At 46.6% G+C, this 17,244-nt stretch overlaps 1 protein-coding gene across 1 annotated transcript in view; it reads right to left on the bottom strand.

The window, feature by feature from the left end:
- Window positions 1–17,244, bottom strand: part of ABCA4 (ATP binding cassette subfamily A member 4) — a 131,795-nt gene that overhangs the window by 36,494 nt on the left and 78,057 nt on the right. Inside the window, exons 20-30 of the mRNA XM_039460931.2 lie at window positions 16,669–16,800; window positions 15,163–15,302; window positions 14,586–14,723; window positions 13,374–13,567; window positions 12,198–12,285; window positions 9,042–9,247; window positions 8,322–8,370; window positions 3,427–3,692; window positions 2,646–2,770; window positions 2,078–2,176; window positions 1,108–1,294 (exon numbers count right to left, since the gene is read on the bottom strand). Of these exons, the coding sequence (XP_039316865.1) occupies window positions 1,108–1,294; window positions 2,078–2,176; window positions 2,646–2,770; window positions 3,427–3,692; window positions 8,322–8,370; window positions 9,042–9,247; window positions 12,198–12,285; window positions 13,374–13,567; window positions 14,586–14,723; window positions 15,163–15,302; window positions 16,669–16,800 (1,624 nt within the window). The remainder of the gene's footprint in view (window positions 1–1,107; window positions 1,295–2,077; window positions 2,177–2,645; window positions 2,771–3,426; window positions 3,693–8,321; window positions 8,371–9,041; window positions 9,248–12,197; window positions 12,286–13,373; window positions 13,568–14,585; window positions 14,724–15,162; window positions 15,303–16,668; window positions 16,801–17,244) is intronic.

Raw genomic sequence — 17,244 nt, 5'->3', positions numbered from 1 at the left:
CTAGCACTCTTGGAGGCAGAGATGGGCATATCACTTGAGGCCAGGAGTTCAAGACCAGCCTGGCCAACATGGTGAAACCCTGTCTCCACTAAAACCACACCAAAAAAAAAAAAAAAAAAATCAGCTGAGTACAATGGTACATGCCTGTAATCCCAGCTACTCGGGAGGCTGACACACAAGAATTGCTTGAATCTGGGAGGCAGAGGTTGCAGTGAGCCAAGATCATGCCACTGTACTTCAACCTGGGTGACAGAGTGAGACTCTGTCTCAAAAAAACAAGTAAATTCAAACGATGGGATAATAAACAGGTATTAAAAACGATGCAAATGTGTATTTATTGACATGAATGCATGCTCAGAATATGTTATTCAGTAAAGCAGATTTCAAGACAATACTTTGAATGTAATCTGTTTGGGTGGCTGCAAACCAAACATTTTTTTTTTTTTTTTTTTTTGAGACGGAGTTTCGCTCTTGTTACCCAGGCTGGAGTGCAATGGCTCGATCTCGGCTCACCGCAACCTCCGCCTCCTGGGTTCAGGCAATTCTCCTGCCTCAGCCTCCTGAGTAGCTAGGATTACAGGCACGTGCCACCATGCCCAGCTAATTTTTTGTATTTTTAGTTGAGACGGGGTTTCACTATGTTGACCGGGATGGTCTCAATCTCTTGACCTCGTGATCCACCCGCCTCGGCCTCCCAAAGTGCTGGGATTACAGGCTTGAGCCACCGCGCCCAGCTAAACCAAACATTATTGCTTGTCATATCCGAGTGATGATTTTGTTTCCTTATGACTTATTTATGTTTTCTAATTTTTCTACAATGAGTACATACGACTTGTATAATTTTTTTAGTATGTTAACACATTTTTCTACTACAATGAATAGGACGTATCTGGTGGAAAATGAAGCTTTGTTCAGTGGCTTCCTCCAGCTGGCAGCTACAGCGCCCTGCAGGGAGCCCCCCTCAGAGGACGCAGGGAGTTGGGTTTAGTTCCCCACTCAATGGTCAGTTCGAAATGTTAGTTGGTGAGAGACTCAGGAGCTACCAGGGACTCCCCCCAGCCCCATGTGTCAGGCAGGCCTGGGGCCCCGTTGTTCAAAGTTGGATACCTGGGGGGGCGGGAGGCCCCCAGCACCCTCGGGGCACTCTGGCAGCATGGTGAGCTTCTCCCTGGTGCTGCACCGGCAGGACGGCGAAGGGTTGGCCTGTGTCCATTTCTGCTTCTGGAACAGCTGGGTGACATTTGGGGACACAGAAGGAGTCTTCCAGGGTGTTGAATTGCCACAAGGGTACTCCCTCATGGAAGACAAGAAAATATTCCACAATTAGCTCCAAAGTTGATGAGAAATCCCTAGCATAAGAAATAGTGCCCAACCCTTTCCTCCTCCTCTTTAGACCCAGGCCCTTTCTTCTTATTCTCTTGAAGGCTAGTTTCTGCTCAAGCAATATCAAGACTAGGGTTTTGTTGACTGACTAGGAGTGGGATTGGGGAATAACCATCTCTAGCTGTGGACCGTTTTGTCTCTTTTTTTCTCTTTTGCTTTTGAGAGACAAAGCAACTAAAAGAGGAATTTGAAATTAGTCTATTTTGGTTCTTATTGACAGCTTTGAAAAAGACTGAGTAAGAAAAGTTAAAATTACACTGAACTTTTAGGAGTCCTGGTAGATGTCAACGGCCCGCGCCAGCTCCCTTCTCCAGATGCATAACAATCACGGAGCACTGGTCACTATGTCATTAATGCCATGCAAGGCCCAGTTATACAATTTCATAACCACATTTGCCTCCCTCCTTATTCAGAGGCCTTTCAAATAAGGCATGGGGAATCATTTGTCAACTCAACATAGAACTTCTAAGCTGAGAAATACAGAGCTGTGTAATGGTATGTGGGCTTCCTAGGAGGTAGTGAATGCCCCACACACAAGGGTGGAAGGAGAGGTGGGGGGAGTGCTAGTCAGAGATCTGGAAGTGACCAGCAGAGCAGGACTGAGTGGGGCCTCCCCATCAGTCATCCTGAACCCCACTGTCGGGTCCTTCCAGGGGAGCTAGTCTTGTGAGGACATGGGCGCATAGAGACTTACGGAAGCCACCCTTCCTTCAGGCAGCGGTTGCCAAAGCCTGGCTTATTCAGGAGGACATCTGCAAGTACCGCGAGCTGCTCACTGCTGGGCTCATCCATGCTAGACAGAGTGAGACACATGACTGGGACAGAGTAGACATGTGCCAACAGCATGCAACTCAGAGCCTTTACTGGATGGCTGCTGTGTGCCAGGTATATATTAGAGGCACTGAATGCTGCCATGGGATGGTGCTAGCTCTCCTGGGAAGGGATAGGCTGCCCGAACACTCTCGGTGGTCTGATGGCATGTCACCTATGCCTCAAAAAGATAGTGCTTTGACCCAGTCACCCAAGCTTTATGTTTCTTTCCCCACTCCTCCTTCCCGAGCAGTCCTGCCTGTGCCCTAGGATCACCTTTCCCAGCAGTGGCAGATACATTAAGCTCCTTTCTGTGGGCAGCCCAAATACCCCTCCCTCATTGGTGAAGGTCCCAGTGAAGTGGAAAAATCAGGGCCCTTCCAAGCAGCGTGTGACCCAGGTGCCCCAAACCCATGGAGGAAAATGGTGACCCTGACCCCGAGTCCACGCACCTGAAGAAGGTATACTGATGCCCATACATCCAGGGGTGGAGGGTCAAGGCAGGGTATTCGCCAAAAGGAGGGATGATGATAGAAAGCATCAGAGCCAAAAACACAAAAGTGGCTGGGAGAACGATCTGTGGGAGGACAGACATGGAATAAGCGTGACTGTGGCATGGAGATGTCATGTGTGCACACACATCTTCGACATTTATCCTGCAGCCTCCTATCAGCCCCTGGTGGAGAGGGTCAGACTTCTGGGGGAACATAATAGGCAGGGTATGCAAAGGTAAGATGTGCAGAAGAAAACAGAATGTTCTGGTGGCCACTGAAGAATCGGAATGCAGGCCAGTGTTCAGCCAGATGTCCAAGGGCAATTCAAAGAGCAGTGAGTCACAGATTCATTCAGGTGACTCGCTGCTCTTTGAACCAGAGCTGCTTTTTCTAAATTAAAAAACATTGAAAGAAAAAAGAGGGCAATGACCTTGATATGTAGGGTCACTGCAAAAATAGATGAAAACATGACTTCGCCCCTCACTGTGAAAATAAAAACAGTATTAACATTTTCACTATTATTCTATTTTCTTGGCTAAGGGAGCTCCAACTTACAAAGAAGATTCATGTTACCAAGAATTGAAATAAAGGTTTGGAAAGTGGGAAACAAAGCCGGCAGAATCTTAAGACCATGCTCTTCTCTGAGTTAGAACCCGTGTGTACAGGAACACTCAAGAGAGGAGGGGAAGGCTGGGCGAGGAGTAACTGAGCACAGCTAAACACCGACCGACAACGGCACCTGCGCTAGGAAGTCCTTGTGGCTGCGGATGGTGTGCTGGAGTCGCTTGAGCAGCAGTGCCTGCACGTGCTGGAAGACCAGCCGCGCCCCTGTGTTGAGCTGCGGGCCTGGGCACTCTGGCTCTGGAGGGGGCTGGCCCTCTGGGTGAGCAGCCAGCGCCCCTGGGGAGCAGTCATTGGAGTCCTGAGGTATCTGTCCAGTGTTCTCTCTGAGACCCAAGCAGGGGTGTCGGAGGTTGACGTTTTCTCTTTTCTGCTGAGTGCCGCCTGGTTTGGGAGATTAAATTAATAATTTGGAAAAGCGCCTATAAGGTCTGGATCTCTAATGCCATTTTTTCTTCCTTACATCATTGGTTTTCTCTTCATTTAAGTCAGCAATAAAATACCAGGCTGGTAGTTTAATCAACTTCATAAAAATCTATTTTCCTGTGTAAATTAACTATACAGAGAAATTGTATAGATTCATCTGAAATTGCCTTAAAATTCTCTATTAACATTAACGAGAACAGAATAACTAAAAGCATCAACATGGAGACGTTTAAAATATGTAACTCGGTTAATAAAAAAACAAAGCTGGCTGGGCACAGTGCTCAGGCCTGTAATTCCAGTACTTCGGGAGGTGGAGGTGTGTGGATCATTTGAGATCAGGAGTTCAAGACCAGCTTGACCTACATAGTGAAACCCTCTCTCTACTAAAATACAAAAATTAGGCGGGCATGGTGGCGGGACCTGTAACCTCAGTTACTCGGGAGGCTGAGGCAGGAGAATCACTTGAATCCAGGGGGCAGAAGTTGCAGTGAGCTGAGATTGTACCACTGCATTCCAGCCTGGGCAACAGAGAAAGACTCCCTCTCAAAACAAAAGAAAACTAAACGAAGGTGCAGGTCAATATGTATAATAAACTCATGTTTACATTTAAAAGTTCACGTATCCTACACAAAGAAAAACTACATCTTATGTACACACACACATATAATTGCAAAACTCTGAAAGAATGCCCACCGTCAGCAGAAGCTCCCCCTGGGGAGGCAGAGTTGGATAGGGAGGGGAGAGGAAGTAAAAGGAGGGAATTTAACCTTTTGTGTATTATTTGAATTTTTAAACAACAAAATACATTCACTTATTACCTGTGTACTTAAATTAAAAATCAGAGTCAATGAGGTTCTTTCTGAATTCTTAGAGGATACTGAGACATGGTAGAAAAATTAATGAACTAAGAGTTAGGAGCCTGAGGTTTGAATCTGGACTCTTACAAGATACGTACATTTGGGGAAGTGACTCAATCTGCCTAAATCTGAGTTTTCTCAGACTTCTGAACTGTACAGTGAAAGTGAGGCCAGGCATGGTGGCTCATGCCTGTAATTCCAGCACTTTGGGAGGCCAAACCGAGAGGATTGCTTGAGCCCAGGAGTTTCAGATCACCCTGTACAACACAGGGAGACCCTGTCCCTCAAAAAAATTTAAAAAGAAATTAGTCAGGCACGGTGGTGTGCACCTGTAGTCCCAGCTACTTGGGAGGCTGAGGTGGAAGGACTCCATGAGCCCAGGAAGGACTCCGTGAGCCCAGGAGGTCAAGGCTACAGTGAACCATGACTGAGTCACTGCACTCCTGCCTGGATGACAGAGTGAAACTCCATCTCAAAAAAAAAAAAAAAGAACATTTCACAGGAGCGTTTTGAAAGTTAAATGAGCTAACATATGGGAGCATACTATAGAAACCATTACAAGTTGTCAGTTATGTGCAAACTATAGTTTATAGTCACTGATTAATGCTCATTTGTAAAACAACATTGCTGGACATAGAGAGACTAGAGGACTGTTGGTTGGTCCCCAGCTTCTTTCTTAACCCTCCTCAAGTTCCCCTGGACAAGGACACTTGTAAAGGGAATTGAGTCAGCTCAGTCGTCCTTTAAACTACATGGGTGGCAGCCCCAGCCCTGGCCTCTGCACTCAAAGGGTGAAGTTCTCCAGGTTCTCGGGATGCGAAGGCTGGGCAACAGTCAGCCCCAGCCCTGGCCTCTGGACTCGGAGGGTGAAGTTCTGCAGGTTCTCAGTGCCAGAGCCCCAGTTCTCCAGGCTCCTTCTGATCTGGGCTCAGATTTGATGTTTGCCATGGCTGGCCCTCCCCTGCTGCCCCTCCTCTTTGCTAGCTAATCTCATCTCAAACCTCCGAGCTTTGATCTCTCCCTAAAGGCCCCATCCCAGCTGGAGCCCACTGACTTGGCCAGAAATAAGGCTTCCAGGCCTGTTCAGAATCGCCAGTTTGTTCCTATCTGCTGCTTTCTAGTTACTGGCCGTGAGCCCCCCTTCAGAAATAGCACTGACCCTCTCCATGCCATGCAATGTGTGACCCAGTAGACAGCTACAGGTTCCTTTAAACTCTGGAGACAAGATTAGAATGTCATCCTCTAAGACTGAGCTAATTCAAAACAAATGTACTTAGTCATCTGCAAAGTGGCTGAGAGTGTGGCACTGGGCATCCTAGACTTGAGACTTAACACCAGAGAGTTAGACCCAGCAGGCTGGGTGACTTTAGGCAAATCCTCCAACCTCCGTGAGCTCAGTTCCCCCAGATGGAGCAGACCCCTGCCCTGTGTGCTTCATGAGATTATAGTGATGATCAAATAAGACAATGGATGTTAAGTGCTTTCAGGTAAGAGATGGTTTTAAACATTGAGTTTAGAGTTGCTAAGTCTTAATCAGGGATCATATACTCTGTTATAACTTGGCAAGCATTAACTCATTTAATTCTCTCAATAATGCGACAGGTAGATGCTATTATTATTCCCATTTTGCAAATGGGGAAACAGGTACAAAGAGGCTAGATGCTTACCCAAAGCCAGTCAGTTTGCAAATTATGAATGAAATTTAGGTTTGATGTTTGGTTGGCCTCATTCCAGAGGCTACACTCTTACCCACTCCCCTGGACTGTACCTTTGGAATATCCTGTTCTATTCCCATGCTGACTAAACAGTTCTCTGATGTGTAATTTATTCTCCAGAGAGGACTTATTTATCAAGAAGGAATATTCTGCGCAGATAAAAGGCCCTAACTCTTCAATGCAGCAGAGCTTCTGATATAAATTAGCATATTCTCATTCTGCTCTTTGGGTGAGCTGAGATTATTCAACTTCTGTGCCAGCAGAGCTTGAAAGAAACCTGGGCTCTGTGGTGAACTGCTGCTGCCCCGGAGAGGAGTGCTTCCTGCCCCCACCCTCACTCTGCCAGGATGACTGCATCTTTTGGCCACCATGTGACATACTGGAATGGGCCAAAGCGTATCTGGGCTGGTATACATGTCCATTGGTAGTTCCAGGCATAGTAGTAGATGTTTGGGATCACTTATGAAGAAAGATGAAAACCAAGTTATCTTAAGAGCAGATTCCAGAATCCCCATAGAGAGGAAACACTCCAACAGGAAAACACTGTAATATGCCACACTGGGAAGATGAAGGTAACTCACGGTTTAGGAGGTGTTGGGAGCCCAAGGCAGCAAAGGAGAATTCTGCAAAGTGTTGCCTGCACCAGAGAAGGATTTTACAGTGTGGTGGATGCCTCGTGTTCTACCAGAAATGGTTTCCATTTGTGTGGCAGGTAACCCTTTTGCACATCTATCTCCCCACCCTTCACCCTATGCTATAAACTCTGCTACACTCACAGATGCTTTGTGTGGCTGTGGGTTTGGTAAAAATTCATGGAAGGAGCTAGTTGATGCCCAGACTGACGCAGGTAGAAGAGAGACTTCTAGAATCCACAGGAATTTTGGTCCCCACATTTTCAAAGTCCACAGACCACTAAATAAGGGTTCAAAATGGTTTTATATTGCTCTCAAAGGGGCCAGGAGACTCTAGCTGGCATCTGAGTTGTGTCTGATAATCACTAAGGACTCTGCCAGCTGTCACTTATGCAGACAGGGATGGATCAGAGGCCTGGCAGAGATGACAGGAGGAGATAAGGATGAGGACATGGCAGGAAGAAGATACTGGGGACACAGGATGAGAAGCTGAGGGATGAAGCTACCAACCTGACCTCCATAAGAATCCTCATTCATCCAAAGTGTTCCCACCCACACCTAACTCAGTCTGTTATTCCTTCGTCATTCAAAGGCACCAAGGATGCTAAATGCCTATCACTGGGGAGTCAGATACTATGGAGGAGTATTTGCCTGCTTTGTTGTTTCATGACTTTTTCCTTAGACTTTCTTTTCTTTTTTTTTTTTTTTCTTTTGAGACGGAGTTTCGCTCTTATTACCCAGGCTGGAGTGCAATGGCGCCATCTCGGCTCACCGCAACCTCCGCCTCCTGGGTTCAGGCAATTCTCCTGCCTCAGCCTCCTGAGTAGCTGGGATTACAGGCACATGCCACCATGCCCAGCTAATTTTTAGTATTTTTAGTAGAGACGGGGTTTCACCATGTTGACCAGGATGGTCTCGATCTCTTGACCTCGTGATCCACCCACCTCGGCCTCCCAAAGTGCTGGGATTACAGGCTTAAGCCACCGCGCCCAGCCAACTTTCTTTCTTTCTTTTGACGGAGTTTCACTCTTGTCGCCCAGGCTGGAGTGCAATGGTGCGATCTTGGCTCACTGCAACCTCTGCCTCCCGAGTTCAAGCGATTCTCCTGTCTCAGCCTCCTGAGTAGCTGGGATTATAGGCACAGGCCACCATGCCCATCTTATTTTTGTATTTTTAGTAGGGACAGGGTTTCATCATATTGGCCAGGCTGGTCTCAAACTCCTGACCTTAGGTGATCCACCTGCCTCGGCCTCCCAAAGTATTGGGATTACAGTCATGACCTACTGTACCTGGTCCCTTAGACTTTCAAGACAGAGCTTGTGGGGGGGGGGGGGGGCGGGGAGTGATGAGGAAGGGAAGAAGCCACGGGCTCCAGCACCATACCTGCAAACAGAGGTCCTGAACCAGAATCCTCCGTGACCTTCAGAAAAATCTGTCAAGAAAGAAAAAAGAGAATTTTGTTTAGCTATTCCTATTCTCAGAAAAATCTAACCCAAGCTCCATTTTGTTGAGTATTGCTTCACAAAGGGAAGAAAATGCATTATGACCCTTTATCTAAGAACATCATCTTCCATAAATACAAAAACATGGGCCGGGCGCGGTGGCTCAAGCCTATAATCCCAGCACTTTGGGAGGCCGAGGTGGGTGGATCACGAGGTCGAGAGATCGAGACCAGCCTGGTCAACATGGTGAAACCCCGTCTCTACTAAAAATACAAAAAATTAGCTGGGCATGGTGGCGCGTGCCTGTAATCCCAGCTACTCAGGAGGCTGAGGCAGGAGAATTGCCTGAACCCAGGAGGCGGAGGTTGCGGTGAGCCGAGATCGCGCCATTGCACTCCAGCCTGGGTAACAAGAGTGAAACTCCGTCTCAAAAAAACAAAACAAAACAAAACAAAAACATAAGCACACAGTAACCACAACTCCGTAAAATACGTATGCACACGAAGACAGGGGAAGTGTGCCAAAAATGAAGATAGTTGCTACACTTGGGTGGGGAATAATGGCTTTTTGCTTTTTACAAAACTTTGCTCTAATGTTAGACTTTTTCAAAGAACTCCCACTTCTGGCACTTGACAGAAACCAGGTGGAATCTCTACTTTACCTCTTCCAGGGGAGTGTCAGAAACTCCAAAACTGCTAAGCCCAAGGTCAGCCAGCGTCTCCTCCAGCTCTCTGAAAAGACTGGCATATGCTCTCTGCTTGAAATTCTTACTTGGAAGAAGGAAGATAAGTTCTTGACCGATGCACTCCACCAGCTTTGCCTCTGGAACGTGATGGAGAACTACATCCATCAGCTCATTTACATCCCCTAGGACAAGAAAAAAGACTGAAGCCGGCTCTGTTTTCTAGAACCTGGAAGATGGTGAGGTTACCCAGGTTTCCTACTTTTCTCCACATCCCTTTTGAAGAAGAGGCATTTTGTTTCTTGGCAGTGACTCTTTCAGAGGACTGATGCTCTGTCAAGTCTGTTTTCAGCTTAGTTGACCCTGAGATAACCACTGCGAGGCAGAGGGAAACAGAAGCAAAGTCCTCCCCACTAGCTAGCTGTGCAACCTGGGGGCATCATGCAGCTTTCCTGTGCCACTTCCTCCTCTGCTCAACCTGATGTTCTGTCCCCTCAAGCTATGTTACATTGGGTGGATCACCCCCACGCTTCCTCATCTGTGAAAAGGGAAAAATAATGGTACCCACTTCATTGTTGTTTTTCGGGACTGGGTGAGTTTAACCACACAAAGCATTTAGACAAATACCTGGCACATAGGTGAGTGCTGGCTACTATTGTTATCACTTACATCATCTCGGTAAGAAAGCTCTTAGTCATTGTTATTTTTCATTCTCATTCACTGAAAACTTGAGGCTATGTCAAAGTTGTTTTCATTTTTCTGGTCTGGCCCCAGCTATGGGGGACTTGCCCAAGATATACCCCTGGAACCAGTGACCAAACTGAGAAGTGCCTTCCCTAAATCACACGCCCATGTGTGCTCTAACTTCTCAGAAGATCGAAGTTTCTCCTGGGATTGCACCTGCCTCCACAAAAAAAAAAAAAAAAAAAAAAACAACTGAATCCTCAGCTCACAGGAAATGCAGAAGGGGGTTGAGAAGCCATGGAGGGAAGCTGGGGGAGGGGGTAGGATATGAGTGTGTATCATGGAGTGTGAACAAGTGTCACATACCAACTGTTTTCCTGACACACTTATACAGCCAGAATTGAATTTTATGTACAAGTGTGTATTACTCTAAAATTAAAAATCTAACTGTAAAAACTTCACTTGCATGCACTTGAAGAGAGAGTTCTCTAGCACATTGTCTTCAGAGGCAGGTCAAAGGGAGAGGGATTCCAGGACTCAAAACACATCTCTTCAGAAAGCAGCTCTCAGAGAGAGTTGGGGACAACCAGTAGGTTCTTTTCTTTTTTTGTTTAAAAAATGATCCATATGAAGGGATTTAATGGCTTTCAACCAAAATCCTTCAGCCTCGCTGGATTGAAAGCCTTGCTTTATGTCAAATCTGCAAACCGGACTTGATTGTCTTTAGTTCTGGGATGACTTCATAAGGAGGCTGGAGAGTCCTTTACGTTAAGGAAGTAGCTCTGCCCTAATAGCTCTCCAGGGGTCATATTCATTGTTCTCTTAGGAAGGAAATGGAACCCAAAGCTGCTGGATTCCCAGGAATTGTGTCTTAGGCCTGTATCAGCCTTTCCAGAAGTAGCTCTGTAGGTCAGCAGGGCTTTTGGCACCTGGGAGGGAGGTCTGTGAGTGTGTGTGTGGTGTGTGGGTGTGTCTGAGTGAAAAGACTTTCAAGGAGCTAACCGGGAATTAAAATGATCTTCCCTCCCTTATTTGGGGCATAACTATTTACTGCATTTCCCACCATTCACAGCATCCCGATTCTATACAAAAAAAGCCTTTATTTAGAAATAAAGTAATTAAAAAAAAAATCAGGCTGGGCGCGGTGGCTCAAGCCTGTAATCCCAGCACTTTGGGAGGCCGAGGAGGGTGGATCACAAGGTCAAGAGATCGAGACCATCCTGGTCAACATGGTGAAACCCCGTCTCTACTAAAAATACAAAACATTAGCTGGGCATGGTGGCGCGTGCCTGTAATCCCAGCTACTCGGGAGGCTGAGGCAGGGGAATTGCTTGAACCCAGGAGGCGGAGGTTGCGGTGAGCCGAGATCGTGCCATTGCACTCCAGCCTGGGTAACAAGAGCGAAACTCTGTCTCCAAAAAAAAAAAAAAAAAAAAAAATCATTCAGCCACACAGGCCCTGTTTCCAACTTGATTTTGGCAAATCACATAACATATTAGTATTAATTTAAAACAAATATAAACTTCTTGACCAAGATTCAGAGAGTGGAGAGATAGATATCCACAGCAAGGCAGGTTAGGAGAAAGACCCAGAAATGTCATCTTAAAAAGACATTTTCTGGTCATCACAGGGTCTCTCAGCATGAAGAGACGGCAGGTGCATGAGCAGTGATTATGCCTCTCCGGGTATGCTCCCTCCAGTTGCCATGATCCGAAACACAAATATTATCCAGTTCTCTTGCTTCACCAGATTTCCATTAGAAAATTCTTAACATTTAGAAAAAGTTTTTGCTAAATAGAAAAATGTACTTTTTCTTTGATAAGCAGATACTTTCCCCCTTCATTAATCTGCATTAGTACCTAAATTTAATTTCATTCCCATGCGGGACTATGCTTCTATAGAGATAGCTTATCTACTGCAGCTCCCTGGAGATGAGGGCACCCCTGAAAGCTTCAATGCATCCTAATTAAAGGAAGAATCACTGGGAAATTGAAGGGAAAATTAGGAGTGTAACAGGGGTGTCTATTTCCAGACTTGCCATCCACACATGCACTCTGACTCCACAAGTTCACTGGAAGAGCCGTGAGTCACCACACTTCCACTAGAGGGCGCAATGGCACACATGTAGAAGAAGCTCTCCCCAGACTACGAGGAATGCTGCTTGGAGCCAGGGCAGGGGGACCCCAGGAATGAAGGCTTACTAACGGTAAGAGCACACAAGAGTATATTCCTCATTAAAGGGAGAGAGTGCATGACTTTTAAAATCCTTTTGGGAATGGAGGAAGGAGGAAGAGGATAAAGAAGCTCAAAGCAAAAGAACAACTGTGTGACCTTGAGAACTACACAGTATTCTCTTTGCTCCCATTAAAATGCATCACAACAGGACACACCCAGCAATACTGGGAGATGGTCGCCAGACAGGAACCCAGGTATGGCCTTTCCAGTCCTTACCGTCCAAGACTTGTTCTGGAGTTAGGTCACTGACATGGGCTGAACACGTGGTGGTGGAGAAACCCTTAGATGCGCAGCTGCAGGTCCCCTGCAACAGACAGACAGGATGACTGACAAGATGCACGTCCCTTCAACCAGAGCCTCTCCCTCATGCCGGCTGCTGTCACCGCCTGCTTTATTTCTCACCGCCAAGTGTAGTCAACACATTTTTTCTTCACTGTTTAATCTGTTAATTCATCTGAGCATTTCTAGGGTGTAGACGCTTGATTTTATCCTAAAGAGTATGTGAGTCATGCACAGAGAGAAGCAGAACCTCCAAGAGTCCCTTTGGCTTGTCACCAATTATGTGGCAGCTGTAGGTTCTGCCTGTGAGAGACATTCTGTGCCTCCCTCCCTGTGGATGGTTACAGGAAGCCCCAGCAGCAGCCAGACACTTAAACCAGAGGCATAAATAATGCTGCCATATCATAATCATGACCATTTGAATGTGAGCAATGTCTGTTCTTAAGAAGCCCAGAACACATTTATATTTTATGTCATTTATCTTCACATCCCTAAGAAGGAGAAGCAGAGATCATTAGCTTCATTTTCCATATGAACAAGAAACAAAAAAGAGGAGGAATTAAACAATTCGCCTAAGATGACACAGTTTGTCTACTTCACAGCACAGGCATAAAACTGGGTCTCCTGACATGCCGAAGTGGTCTCTGCTGGTTGGGATTTTTTGGCTTCATCATTTTTATGTTATAGAGCTCAAGGAGGCCTCCTCTTAGCTTTCACCTACCACTGAAATTCAGGTTTAATTAGGGAACACAAATGTTGAAATGAAAAAAAAAAAAAAAAAGAAGGAAGCCTAATTGCTCTTAAAACAGCCTAACTTTACAGACATTCACTTCTATGTTGCACCAAACTGCATCTGAAGTTTGGGGTCCTGGTGTGTAACCTGGCATGTAATAATCACAGACATTTAAAGCTCGTTGTTTCATTTTGGCTAAAGCATCTCTGTAGGAGGAGGCTTCAGAATGTGTTCATTGAAACATCCTGCAAATGGTCCCAGAACAAAGATACTGGTTCTGATAGTGAGAGCCTGTGTGAGTAGCCATGTCCGGAGTGGCAGCCCCGTGCTGTGTGCTCCTTCTCACCCAGGCCAGGGTCCTTCCCTGGACAGACACCCACCTCACTACCTCTCCTTTGGCTCTGGATGTTTTTCATTTTGCGCACCAAGGTTAAGTACAAGCCCGTGCCGAAGCAGTTCTTCAGGAAGAGCGGGGTCCCTGAGCAGTAGAGCCTTCCCTGGGCAATGATGGCAATGCGGTCTCCAAGGAGGTCGGCCTCATCCATGTGGTGAGTGGACATGATGATGGTTCTGCCTGCAAGGTAGGGGCCAGGGCAAGGTAATCACCAGGTCTGCCCTGGGTTGGGCATGGTTGGTAAAGGGTGTATAGCAATCTCCTGGCTATATAGTTGCAAAAATCAGGAGTTAATGAAAAAAAAATCCAAGGGGGCTAATTCAGCAGCAAATTCCAGGATATTAGGACAATAATAACAACTAACGTTTCATAGCATCTACATACTATAAAGCATTGCCACACACAGTGTCTCTGTATCTGGCATAGGATCTGATTCAAATAAATTCCATATTTGGGGCTCATGTATCATGTATCTAGTGAATTTCATATGTATTTTCTGGATCATTAAGTTCTGCATTTATAATTTTCATAAAGAACACACATATATATACTCTCACTAACTGGAGATGTCATTAAAAGAAAACAGCAATGAGGATTCCAGGATGGCAAACCCTCAGAGAAAGGCATGGGACAATGCTGTGTGAGTCAAGAGGGGGTAAGCTCTGGCTCGACCACAGGGTTGAACCTCGCTGTCACCTCTATGGGCTCTCAGCTCTGCCTAATGTCTTTTCCTATCTGAGCCCCTTGTCTTAGAGGTGCCATGGCAGAGGAACCACTTCTATTGGTCGCCATCCTCTGGAGCACTGAATGCCCAGCATGTCACCCTCACACTGATCCTGAGTGGTCATCCGACAGCTCTGGAGCTTCTAGGTATGTTTGCAGGTAACCTGAGTCCCCGTGGTCAGAGGGGACTTCCACCTAGAGTGGCATCCATTATTCCAGACAGAAGGGCTGCAGGTCAAGAGAATTTTCTAAAGTATTTTGGGAAGTAGGCTGCCTCATCAATGATTTCCTGTCTATATCTGCAAAAATCTCAGGAGGCTTTAGCTGGAACTTAGATTCACCAAGTCAGTGATAAAGCCCCTTTTGAGTGTAGTCTTGGTGGTACCTGTACTCAGTTGTGAAATGCCAAGTGAGAGAGTGGGGACCACAAATAAGGCCACAGTGGAAGCCCAGGACACTGAGCAGTGGCCGTTACCTGAGCGATACTTGAGGAGCAGGTCCCAGATCGAGCGTCTTGAATAAGGGTCCACCCCAGAAGTGGGTTCATCCAGAACCACGACCTTGGCATCTCCCACAAAGGCGATGGCGACTGACAGCTTTCTCTGCATGCCACCTGGAGGCATAAGGAGGATGGGAGAGTCAAGGGGCTGTGGAGTGTGGAGAAGAGAAAGGCTCAGGGTCAGCGGCATCTTGGTGATACCTTAATCCAGCAGCCTTTCGATGCTGCCTCCTCAGATGTTTATAGTGTTCAAAGCCCTAATACTGTTCAGGCTTTGTAAACACAGAAAGGGCAACCCTCACCTCCTCGGATCAGACCCTTGGAACATGTTCAAACATGTCAACCTCAGGATAAATAAAACACAGGCTGCTGTGAGACAGTGTTCTGTTGGGGAAATGATATGGGGGGGCTCCTCTTCAGTTCTTGGGCTAACTTTACAGAGGTGTTCCCACCCTTAGGAGTTCTCCTGCTCCAAGCCTCTCCCACCTCCTGGGTGCACTGGGAAGTCACGAATTTGCCATCTGTGGCCCTGTCTCCATCCATCACCAAGCACCTGATAGGTCCTGAGCCTCTTCATTCCGCTTGTGGTGGAGGCCTGTGTCCTCCAACATGGCCTCCATCTCCAGCTGGGCCTCCTCCCAGGACTTCCCTTTCAGCTGGGCATAGAACAGCATGTGCTCAGCCACCGTGAGGCTAGGAGATGGGACAACAAGAAAAGCAATGGCTCAGCTCTTCTACTTCTAGCAGCTGATCTTACAGAAACAACTGAGGACAAGTACTCTTGATTTAGCTATCAAGATGCTCAGTGCAGTGGTGTTTATGCTACAAAACAAAAATAACAGACCCTGTTTAAATATCTAATAAGAGGATGGCTTACATAGTTCATTCATAAGATGGAATAGTCTGTAAATATTACATATTATTTTATAGAATATGTAATGAATATGTAATGACATGAAAGATGTTCATTATATCTCATGTATAAAAAAGTAATCCTAGCCAGGCGCGGTGGCTCAAGCCTGTAATCCCAGCACTTTGGGAGGCTGAGGCGGGTGGATCACGAGGTCAAGAGATCGAGACCATCCTGGTCAACATGGTGAAACCCCGTCTCTACTAAAAATACAAAAAAAAAAAATTAGCTGGGCATGGTGGCGCGTGCCTGTAATCCCAGCTACTCAGGAGGCTGAGGCAGGAGAATTGCCTGAACCCAGGAGGCAGAGGTTGCGGTGAGCCGAGATCGCACCATTGCACTCCAGCCTGGGTAACAAGAGTGAAACTCCGTCTCAAAAAAAAAAAAAAAAAAAGTAATCCTTTTTTGACAAAAATGGCAGATTTAAAATTTGTATGTATAGTTTTATTATTGTTTATGATCTTAAAGTATATGTGTTTATCTATCTACACATGCATAGGAGAAAGTTCTAAAAAATTGTATACCAATGTGTTAACCCAGTGGTTATCTCTGAGTAGTGAAATTACAAGTGACTTTTATTTTCAATGTTTTCTTTACCTAGATTTCCTTCCTTCCTTCCTTCCTTCCTTCCTTCTTTCCCTCTCGCCCTCCCTCCCTTCCTCCCTCCCTCCCTCCCTCCTTACCTTCCTCTTTTTCTTTGACAATGACTACGCATAGCTTCTTAGATAAGAAATAAAAATATCTTATTGGAAAAAAAAAAGTAACTAAAAAGCCCCCTGAAAAGTTCACCTTTCGTGCCATGGCTTAAACAGGAAAAAGGAACAATGGTTCTCCTGTCTTTGGTCCCTGAGAGGAAGTACTTCAGGGCTGCACAAGGGACTTGGGGATCAGCTGCTGTGTCAGAGCGAAGGCAGCCTCTCCCTTCTGAGTGGGGAGCCCTCCGCTCTGAGCTGCAGAGGCAGAGTCCCATGTTCTGAGGGACAATGCTCATTGCAAGTAGGACAAAGGACCTTAAACATGGGGGAAACCAAATAAGAGTATTTCCACCTGTGCCCAGGCCCGACATCCCTGAGCTGGGCTCTAGAAAAGTGTACAGAGGGCAGAGGTGAGGAGAGGGGATGGGGAGGTCTCAGTTCCTGTCTCACTTACTGGTGAAACAGGATGTTGTGCTGTGGACACATGCCAAGGCTCTGCCGGATTGCATTCAGGCTGGTTTCAATGTCCCTTCCCCCAATGAGCACAGTCCCAGATGTTGGTGGCAACAGACCCGTCAGGATGGACCTGTGGAACACAGGAGTCAGTGGCAGAAGAGACGGCCTTTAGGAACTTGCCTTAGGAGGGCCGCCCCCACACCAGGGTCAGTGAGAACTCTCACTGGGATTCCTGCCTGGGGCTGTCAGTCAAACCCAAACCACTATTAGCTGTGGGGCCCAACAGATTCCCACACAGGGCTCAGCACCAGCGTGCCTAATGCAGAGGGCAACCTCTACCATCCTTCTCCGCTTCTACTTATTTCTTGGTGCTCCAGGCCAAGGCCGAGGGCTCTTCAATTCCTAGCCTCAGAACTTCACATGCAGTCACAGGTGTCCCCAGCTTAGCCATCACGGAGCCCAGTGTTGAAAAGGATCAATAAAAGGCATTTGGTGCGTGGCTCGAGGCTTTGCCTCCTGGCTGAGCAGTCATGGATATTAAAAAGCCAGGTGTTAACCATCACAAAGCCTGGGT

Source organism: Saimiri boliviensis, chromosome 11 (assembly GCF_048565385.1).
Source record: "Saimiri boliviensis isolate mSaiBol1 chromosome 11, mSaiBol1.pri, whole genome shotgun sequence".
Lineage (NCBI taxonomy): Eukaryota > Metazoa > Chordata > Mammalia > Primates > Cebidae > Saimiri > Saimiri boliviensis.
Note: the sequence above shows the minus strand (reverse complement) of the source record. Positions and strands in the feature narration are given on the sequence as shown.